The sequence below is a fragment of the Prunus persica genome, chromosome G4 (genome assembly GCF_000346465.2).
Source record: "Prunus persica cultivar Lovell chromosome G4, Prunus_persica_NCBIv2, whole genome shotgun sequence".
NCBI lineage: Eukaryota > Viridiplantae > Streptophyta > Magnoliopsida > Rosales > Rosaceae > Prunus > Prunus persica.
This window is the reverse complement of record NC_034012.1, coordinates 4536517-4546961: the sequence shown is the minus strand read 5'-3', so window position 1 is coordinate 4546961 and position 10445 is coordinate 4536517. Positions and strand designations below refer to the sequence as shown.

Genomic DNA, 10445 nt, shown 5'->3' with positions numbered 1-10445 from the left:
AGGGTGTAAATTAGGGGCTTACCCGCCAAAACAGGGGACAGAATCTCTCACTTTCCTAGTGGACGTCAAAGAATTTATTAAATCCAGTTTAAGATTTTCACTTTTTGGGGACTTAAAAAAAGTCTGAGGAAAGAGGCATGGAGGGTTGTGTGGACAGTGCCATGTAGGACTGAGGAGGGCTCCACCACTGCCCCTTTGACCAGGTTCTTCACTTCTTTCAAGTTCCAATATGACCCAAGAGGTGGAGTAGGTGGATGCATAATGATATGCTGTGGCCATAGGACACAGAGGCATACCAGCAGGACCATTCTGATAATGACACGTAGAAAGGCACCCACATCCTACAAATCATTTGACATTTTCTTTTTGGAGCAGAAAAGCAAATTGACATTACGTGAGTATATAGTCCCCTTCTCGTGAGTGCAATCTGCAGGTTTTGTTGTGTGACTTGTTGGTATTTAGATCGAGAGGACCACAAGAAAAGGAGATGGGCAATGGTGGTCCCCACTTGAAGATTGCATTGTCTTCTGTTGGGACAATGCCAAAACCATTGACAGTGCTCTGGTTTTATTAGACCAGTTGAAATCAGAGATGAAATTATTATGTGGTATAGTCCAAATCCAACTACAAAATTTTAACTCAACGTGCACATTGTCTTTTTGTTGTTGTGTTTGCTTTTCAACATCTGCAATTCAAAGTTTGACAAGGTATCTTTTACTAAAGTAATTATGGCGATGGGGTATGGGTATGGCCAAACCAAAAGGGCTGAGAAGAGCAAGGAACCACCCAAAATAAAAAATCAACCCGTTAGAGTGTTGGGCTCAATGCTCGATAGTGCAAACTTTATCGTTGGTAAGTGTTAGTGCTAAGTTTGGAACCATAACAACTTCAACCTTTTTCATTTAATAATTAAAATGCTCCCCTTTCTTTTTTTTTAATGATTTACTGGGTAGGGAGAAATGGGAGGGGAGTGGAGGGATAAATAATAGGAGATCGGGCAGAGGTCGGTTGAGGGTGCTGGTGGGTGGCCCCGCATAAGAGTCTGGATGAGAAAATAGAGAGGATGGATTTCTTTCCGGCTGAGATAAGACTTGGAACTGCACCATTATAGCATGTCCTTCTAACTTTTGGCTAAAGTAGCATTCGGTGAAGTGTAAAGGGATAGATTCTCTTAGGTTAAATCTTAATGTAAAGGGTTCGTACAGAAAAGGTCTTAGGAGGAAGAAAAAGATAAAAACTTTACCTTAATAAGAGGGAGAATCAAAGGAAATTCAAATTAGAATCTGGATGAAGGAAATTCAGATAAACGCGTTATGCTTTGTATTATCCATTCACTCTCCATAAGCCTACAATCACAACTTCCAACATATATCGAAGAGTGGCAACCCAACTAGATGAACAAAAATTTGGCCAGGAAATACAGTAACATGTTACAGGTAATTCATCATTTCATGATGCAAGTATACAATCATAAGAATGATCCATCTCCAAATGCTCTCTGAATCAGCAAATTGATATATGCTATGCTGGAGAGGTCTAACTATCTCATTTCTTGCCACCCCCAGAAACATTAAACTTGAAAAATATCACATCTGCATCTTGGACCACGTATGTCTTCCCCTCCTGTCTGTACTTACCAGCAGCCTGTGAAAAGTTGAATGAGCATGAAATAAATTAGGATGTTAAACCCATTATAATTCCTCATAGAATAGAGCAAATAGGTGATGAAACATCAGAGGGCCTTCTTTGGAACCTATTATTCTAAAATTCAAAGCTATTGACACTAAAGGCCTTTGGGTGAGTTCCATAAAAAACTTATGAAGGCATCTGAATTTCCGATCAATCTTTTCAAAACTCATTAGTCCTTTCTTTTTCCAGTTCATTAAATACCGTAAACAAAATACAATATTTCATTTTTCTTCACATGCTAGCTAGTACCCTTTCTAATCTGATGTAGCTTCTACTCTTATACTGACCAGGCAAGGTTTGTAAGAGGTGAACCTCAATTATACAAGGAATCTGGAGCAAGTAACATTTAATGACTTATGTTAGTCCTACTTGATACTTGAAATTGGAAATATCCGAGTCCCTAAACAATTGGGGAGTGGGGCCGCAGACAAAAAGCAAGAAACTAAGAAAATTCGATTTTAGCCTTCTACTCATGTATGATTCTGCCAAATGAAGTGGTAAAAAAACCCAAAACCAATTATTCTGTAGATTGGTAGCTTGGTAAGAAGCATCATAATCTTACTGATTCCATGATCTCGTCAGTCCTACCAAATCCAAATACTGCTATCTAGGGTCTAGGAACACTATCATGATCTAAAAGACCATGTCATGGAAGCAATGATATGATCAAAAAATAGTTTTAAAGCATATATATTACATTGGTCAGAACATATCCCATACCTTAACAGCTGGCTCACTGCCTAGTTCCTTCAGATCTTCAAATTTCATCACCTGTAAATTTAAAAACAGGCAGGAGCACTTTAGTGATTATAGCAGAGAAGCAACAGTATAATGGTTATAGCAGACAGGACAGGATGGGGTGGTCCCAACAACAAGATCGCAATAATAGAAAGAATAGTTTGTTGATGCATTAGGCTCATATTTCAGAAAAGAAACAAAAGAAAGGGCAATGGGAAGGTGATAGCTCTTCAGTAGCAAGAAAGAAAAGAAAGGAACAATCTTTAACTTTTTTTTCTTTGATTTCTTTTTCTAAGCATAATTTTGAATAGAAAAGACATTCACAAATGAAATTTCTTGTATTTGTAAATCGTATATTGGAATTAGAACAAGTAAAGATATTACTAAAGAAGAATTATTGTCAGACAATATAGAATATATGAGGTAGGAACAACCTCAGCACAAATAAACCCTTTCTCGAAATCAGTATGGATGGCCCCTGCAGCTTGAGGAGCTTTTGTCTGCCGCCTAATTTGCCAGCACTTCACCTGCCAATGGAATTAGTAGTTAGTAGACTCAGACCAAGTACATAAAACTAAGGCTGTGTTGGAACATGCTGATGACACCAAAAGAAATTACTTACCTTTTTGGTGATGCTATCAATTTACTACCTCAATTATGACATTTAATTCTTAAAATTTTCATATAAATTATAACATAAACAAATTTTGCGCAAAAAATAAAAGACATTAATTAAAAAGAATGGTAATGAGGCCAAATATTATAATATTTTACCTCATCAGGGCCAGCAGTGAAAAAGTATATGAGATTAATCGCTGAAAATCCAGTCTTTATGATCTTGGTAAGGGCACTGTAGCAGATTTGATCCAGTCAGCATAGAGCATAGATATTTGATACTACATGCATATCTAGTCTGTTCCTACAATGCAAAACTCTAAGGGCTTATTTCCAATATAGATTAGGCATTAAGGGACTCCAACTACAATGACCAATCTGATTTTGGTAGTACCAACATATATAGGTTATTCAAGAATCAGGACAATAGTAACCAGTCTGATTTAAACCACTGTAAAAGATTGCCAAAGACCCCCTAACATGGACAGTATCAACACAACATAGAAATAAAAAACAGGACAAATTCCCTTAAGGATAGGTTAAGAAGAAAAGACAGCAGCGTGTGCCTGTGTCAAAATAAATATAATTTTACTTTAGCTACTATTCCTTACTAAGATAACGAAAGATTTAAACCATATGTCAGAAGTCATTCAATCCTCACGACATATCAAGGGTTGAACTAACCTTTGTACGTTGTTCTGCTCACAATACTTTGCTGCTTCCTCTGGTGGCAAATCAGCAAGATTCCTTTCTAATGCACAGCTGAATGGAATAATCGGTTCACCTCCATGTTCCTGCACCCTGTAACATGGAAAGGAAAATGTTACCTTCAACACATGATTACTTTCAAGATTTAACATATTTAGTCACATTTTGGAGGAAAATGGTAGAATAAAAACTAAAAAATATTTTAATTTTAATTTTTAAACACCTTAAATCAATCTATGAAGTATGCAGTTTAAGTATTTCATAGGAAAAACAAACCTTTTTTAGTAAATCAAAAGTATGAATCCTAAAGGATACATTCATAGCAAGGCAGTTTGGTAAATAAAACATGTGAAAATTGAAAAGGATGCCAAGTGTAAACACAAAACAAGTTGCACTTTCTTGTATGGACTTAACCTACCAAACACACAAGGATGAAAACACACTGGCAAACGCATGCAAAAAATACACAGAGCAAGAGAGAGAATAGAGAAAACAAATATTTCAGAAAGTTGGCCATACCAAGCATGGATCTTTGGCAAGAATTTGTTCTTTTTCCTTTGGTAATCTTTCTCATTCATGTTAACCTGTGGAAATAATATAGGTACAGATATCGCCAAATCGTCATCCACACATAAAATAGCTAAAAAAACAAGAACCTGGTTTGGAGGCCAGACTAAATAAACATAAGGGCCCAAAAAGGCATAGCAGCTGCACAATTTCTATAATTTGGCAAAGAATCTGATTTAGAACCAAATGTAAGATACTGGAACGGTCCTTTGCATCTGGAAGTCAACCCCTATGGACTTTAGTGAACATATACAGGTTTCACCAATTTTTCTTTCTATGAGTACAATACTGTAATTATGGTCTATTCAAATTTTTGAAAACAAGATCAATACTATACAACTCTTTCATCTGATTTTCTTTGAACACCCCACCACAGATTCTTCACATGATTACATTCTCTTTAACGTCCCATCACATATTCTTCACAAGATTACGTTCTCATACAGTTTTGAAAGAAAACATGACATGCTCCTAAAAAAGGCAAGACAAGATTCCAACTGATTCAAGAGGAGGTCATGCAACCGATAAACCAAGACACTCATTTACAAGGAAAAAATATTTATATCATTTACATACACTGATTGTACGAAGAACTATGGAGTAGAAGATAGATATAATATGCACCCAGTATAGAAAAATTACAAAGCCACCATGGTGACTGTTCCTGGCAAGAGTGTAACTTACCAAGTAAACAACAGGCTTGGCCGTTAGCAATTGAAAGGTATTCAGGATCTCAACTTCAGCAGCCTTCCACTCCCCTAGACGGACATCTTTTCCATCCTCAAGCCATGCCTTGATCTTTAGATACGCGATCATTGTTCAATTTAGTAAGTAACAAACAAAAACAAATCCTTAAATACATGCTAAAGGATATTATAGGTTCTAAAACCAAAATTACGACAAGCATCGTTCTCATATTATAGCCTCTATATTACTTACAAATTACAATACTCCAGATACATTACCATGGCATACAAAAAAAGGTTGCACGTCAAAGTCAAGATTCAAGAATATTAAACTAAATCATCTCATAAAACAAACCTTTTGGCATAGCTCATGCTCAATCTTTAACGCCTTTTCATTGCTCCTCTTCATGCTCTTTTCAAGATCTTCTATCCTCCTCTCCATGAATTCAATATCCTACAAAAACATAAGATATAACTCTCTTAAAAATCTATATGGACAGATAAGTTGCAACTCGAAAGATAGAAAAGAACAAGCATAATGAGATTCAGAAATTTGGAAAGTAAGAGTAGAAGGGGAGCTACAGGGTTTAAATGCATTAAGTCACACTCGCACAGAGAAAGAGAATCACAAATGATGGTTTTAAATATAGATCATAAAAAGCAACCAAGAATCAACCATAGCTAGGATATCACAGACAAGTAAAGCACACCTTTAGGCGCAATTCTGCACTAATAATCTCCAAATCCCTCACAGGATCCACAGTATCATCAACATGGATGATATCCGGATCTTCAAATGCACCTAGAAAAATGGTTAAAGAGAACAGTGAATTTCATAGTAGCAATACATTCATACAAGACCATTACAAGTAGGACAGATGAGAAGTCCATCAGATCCACCTCCTCAACAAAAACACATTCTACATTCAACTTACTCTCCCCAATCGAGCTGAATGACACTAAAAGGAATATTTGAAAAATGCTTTGACAATGATGCCAAACAGAAGTTAAAACTAATTCCATCCAAAAGCAGATCCATTTCCTCTGCTTTATCATAAAATAGACCTATTGCTTATTTCCATCCAAACAGTCCACATAAGAGACAAACTGCACACCACCAAAGAGAATCGCCTTTCTGGCCCCCACCCCATATCCAAGAAATTCTCCCTCAACAGGAAATACAACTTTGAGGACCAACCCACACCACTGTGAAGGTGAACATGCATAGGGTCTTCCTCTTTGAAGCATGTCACGGGTCACAATTATTTATGTTCTCATGACATAATAAAACCAACTGATATTTCGATTGTACTGTGTATACCTACCATTCAATTAACTTGCATGACCCAAAGACATGATAAGTTAGAGAAAAGCTGTGACCTGTATACACATTAACTCCCCTTAGCTACTACACGTGTTTCACTCCCCTCCTAAAGAAGATTCTTTTTTAGTTTTTCTCAAACTTTAGCTACACTGTCCGTCATCCTAAAGATAGACATAAAATAAATACAATACTACTCAAGACAGACTAATAAGTATAAGTCTCCCCTTAGTTCTTCATGTTAATATTAGAATCATGCAGTTATTTGGCTGTTACAGAAGTACTATGCCTTCTAAGATAACAACATTCAAGCATGTAGTGCATCGAAAGTAGAAACATCTTACGTAAAACATGAAAGATGCCATCAACGGCACGGATATGGGATAAGAAACTGTTGCCCAACCCTTGTCCTTCGTGGGCACCTCGAACAAGTCCGGCTATATCATGGATTTCTAAAAAAGCTGAGACCTGCATATCAAAATGAATTGCACATGTTAACAAAAAGTTCAATAAAATTATATGCATGAACAATAAGCTTACCTACGAAAATGAAAAATCCCATTGCCTTTGTCAAAAATAATATCACCATTCATATGAACATATTTGGTTACAGAAATATGTAATTAAAATTGTGTTAGTAACCAAACAGGTAGATGGTCTGTTCCAGTTTCAACCCCTACTACAGTACCATCAACATTCATGAAAATTGCCCATAATACTAAGAAGGGGGGACCCAAACTTGGGATCCTATGGTGACCTGTCAATGTCCACCTGGTATTTTATTTTTCTTTAGTTGGTTTTTTCATCACTAAAAGTTTTCATTATGCCCTGACGTTTGTAGATTATTGCAACCATCTAGGGAATCTAGTGCTTGACAACCAACACTCAAGCAGCATGTTAAATGAATCTGTTGAAATAGGTTAAGGGAACAATGGCAGTGGCATGCAATAGATGGTAAGGACTAAACTGATGAAAAAGATGCCAAATACAGAAATACTAAACAACTCATAGTATGGTTCAATACATGGTAAGGATTACAATCATAGAGATGCAAGTAATGACATTGAAGGGAACAATGTTAGTGCGACACCAGAGACAGTAAGATTAAAACGGGAGGACATGGCAGCAATGGCAATGATATACAAATAAAGAGAGTGCAAAAACTATCATGAAAATTCAAGGAAAAAAAAAGGTCTAACAAGAATCAAGAGTCTGAATGGAAATGCAAAAAGGCAATCCATCGAATATCATAATTTTTAAAAATTGTCATAGTCTGAAAGATACCAAAACTACCAGCCAAACCTGATCTCAGTAGTTAGCAGAAAACCATAACATAAGGCTTCCCACAGTAAAGCAAGTCAGAGACAAACCTCGCTTTTTGGCTTGTACAATTGACAAAGCCAGTCAAATCGCTCATCGGGAACATTGACTCGGGCTTCATTGGGTTCAATTGTGCAGAAAGGGAAGTTCTCAGCAGGTATTGACAACTTTGTGAGAGTGTTAAAAAGAGTAGATTTTCCAACATTCGGCAATCCAACCTATCCAGAAACAAAAGCTTAGAGTACAATCACTTCATCATTTTCAATATTTAACTACTTTCCTTTTTAATGTGGACTTGCAAATGCAACAGAAAACTACAAAACTAAGTACAATTACAGCTCAACCTGAGAACTCAATAATTGGGGTAAAATATTAAATTGAACGCAAAATTTAAAGAAAATTTTCATTATATATATTTAACATGCATGATGCTGCGCTTTAAAAACAAATAAATGAAAAGGTCATAATAGCTCAACCCAAAAATTAACATATGGAATCGGCATCACTCAAAATAGTCTTACACGCTAATGAAGTGAAATGACCCAAATTTTTTTCAATTCCTTTTCATTTCCTAGTTTTCTGGGGAATCAAACAGAAAAATAAATGGAGAAATATAATGAACAGACAGGGATATGAGCTTACAATGCCAATCTTAAGGTGAGATGAGAATCGGCCAAGGATGGGTCGCTCAGCTGGTGCTTCCTTAGATTTTGCAGATTTGGGAGGCATTTTGAGATTGTGAGCAAGACGAAGAGACGAAGCGAGCAGCTGAGAGTTTCTAGGGTTTTGTACGGAGTGAGGTGGTGAGGTGGTTTAAGGAGAAAGGAGAGTAAAAGATTTCAGTTATCAGTTCTGAGCTTTTTTATACCCAACGGTTCGAACCCTAGTGAGCAGTTGACACGCACACACGCGTTGGCCCAACGCACCACTTCACAAGGAGCTGATTTTTTTATCTTTCTTTGTTTCTTAAAAAATTCTAAAAGAAACCTATAAAGTGGAAAGGGGCTTTCACTTGCAGATGAGTGGTCTCACATTCGAACTCTTATATAACTTTGGAAGCATGTGTGTGTGAAAACCTCCTCTTTCATATTACTTGAATAAATAAATAAGCAATATAGAGGTTTTTATTTATTCAAATTTTGAGCTCTATCTTTTACTTTTATTTTTTTCAGAAAAAATTATAGTATGTATTAACGTACTCCATAAATAGACCTGGATTTTTACTTTTGTTTTTTGGCCAATTTTTTTAATTTAATATATGTAATTAAGTACAATTTTAGATTTTTTAAAATTACTTTAATTAGTAATTATGTTTTAATTTTATTTTTTTTAGTGGATATTTAAATATTTTATTAATTTCATAAATTACTTAATAATTAATAATTAATTATTTTATGGACTTTATTTTTTTTATATTAAATAATAATTAAAATATAATATATTTAAAGTGTATAGCCACACGGCTATACTCTTTAAATAGAATATTTCAAACGTATAGCCGCACGACTATACTCCATAAATAGAATATTTTAGCATTATAGCCACGGCGTTACCCTTCAAATAGCATAATCCGGATTTCTCTTATTTAATTACTTTAATTTGTAGTAATGTTTGAATTATTATTTACTTAACGAATAATTAATATTTAAATATTTTATAAAAGAAAAAATTTAAAACATTAATTACTATTTATTAAGTAATACGATTTATGAAGTAAATTAATATATTTAATAAAGAAATAATACTAATGAAAGTAATTAAATAAGACTAATATATTATTTAAATCATATAGCCGTGCGGCTATACTCCATATGGATTATTTAAACGGTATAGCCGGACGGCTATACCCCATAAATAGAAATTTTCACAGTACAGCCAACCGGCGATACTCAATAAACAGAATTTTTTTTACAGTATAGTCGTGCGGCGATACTTCATAAAATAGAATATTTAAAAAATCCGCCTCACGGCTATACTCAATAAATAAATTGTTTTTAAAGTATAGCCGCCCGGCTATTCTTCGTAGAATATTTTAAAAGTATAGCCGCGCAGCTATACTCTATGAATAGAATAGTTTACAGGTATAGCCGCGCGGCGATACTCAATAAATAGAATTTTGTAAAGTATTTAAAACGTATAGCCGGCGGCTATACTCCATAAATAGAATATTTTAAAAATAGGCTATTCTCGATAAATAGAATGTTTTAAAAGTATAGCCGCGCGGCTATACTACATAGACCGACCCTCCAACATGTCTCCGTGAAACAATCAATGGGAAAGGCACCAAATTGACAGACCCAATACTAAGCAAAGCCTCTTTCTGGGTAGTATGTATTTGATTTAGTAATTTGTTTTTATGTTTTATAACATCAAAATTCAGCTTGACTTGTACATATTAAAAGATCTCTAGAGTATCTTAGTGGTAAAAAAAATTTATCAGTTAAAAAAATTATATGACATATATAATTTTACAACAAAATCTTGTGAAATTCTAGCATAAGAGAATGTAATTTAAAATTTTGGTCTTTGTGACTCTCAACATCTTCATAAAATCAATTTTTAATTTTTTAATTGCCAAATGAAAAATACTTTTAAACTTGCAACCTCATTTAGCTTAATCTTGGCTAAAAAATATATTGGGCTTTTTGGATTTTTTTTTAATTAAAAAAAAGTAGGCTTGGATCTGGGGTGCAATCTTGGGCCCAATTTTAGCTGATGATGCAAAGGCTAGCCCACTGGGCATATATGTTTCGGTCAAAAGACTCAAAACCAGACCAAAAGCGTCACGTTCCCATTCGTCG

The 10445-nt window shown here is 35.0% G+C and overlaps 1 protein-coding gene across 1 annotated transcript; it reads right to left on the bottom strand.

Moving 5' to 3' along the window:
* Positions 1261-8604, bottom strand: LOC18781024 (obg-like ATPase 1). Its single transcript, XM_007211337.2, has 12 exons — positions 8287-8604; positions 7695-7862; positions 6669-6792; positions 5714-5805; positions 5359-5457; positions 5002-5115; positions 4270-4334; positions 3727-3843; positions 3202-3277; positions 2862-2954; positions 2410-2460; positions 1261-1644 (listed from the first exon to the last, which is right to left on the bottom strand). The coding sequence occupies exons 1-12, from the start codon at positions 8371-8373 to the stop codon at positions 1546-1548; spliced, it is 1185 nt and encodes a 394-aa protein (XP_007211399.1). The 5' UTR covers positions 8374-8604; the 3' UTR covers positions 1261-1545.

What these genes read in the sequence shown, in the direction of transcription:
- LOC18781024 (XM_007211337.2), bottom strand. Translation starts at nt 8,373, where the DNA reads ATGCCTCCCAAATCTGCAAAATCTAAGGAAGCACCAGCTGAGCGACCC. An exon ending in TGGCATCTTTCATGTTTTAC is followed by an intron (nt 5,806 to 6,668) that starts GTAAGATGTTTC and finishes CCATTTTTCTAG; the next exon opens with GTGCATTTGAAGATCCGGAT. An exon ending in TCACTGCTGGCCCTGATGAG is followed by an intron (nt 2,955 to 3,201) that starts GTAAAATATTAT and finishes TTCCATTGGCAG; the next exon opens with GTGAAGTGCTGGCAAATTAG.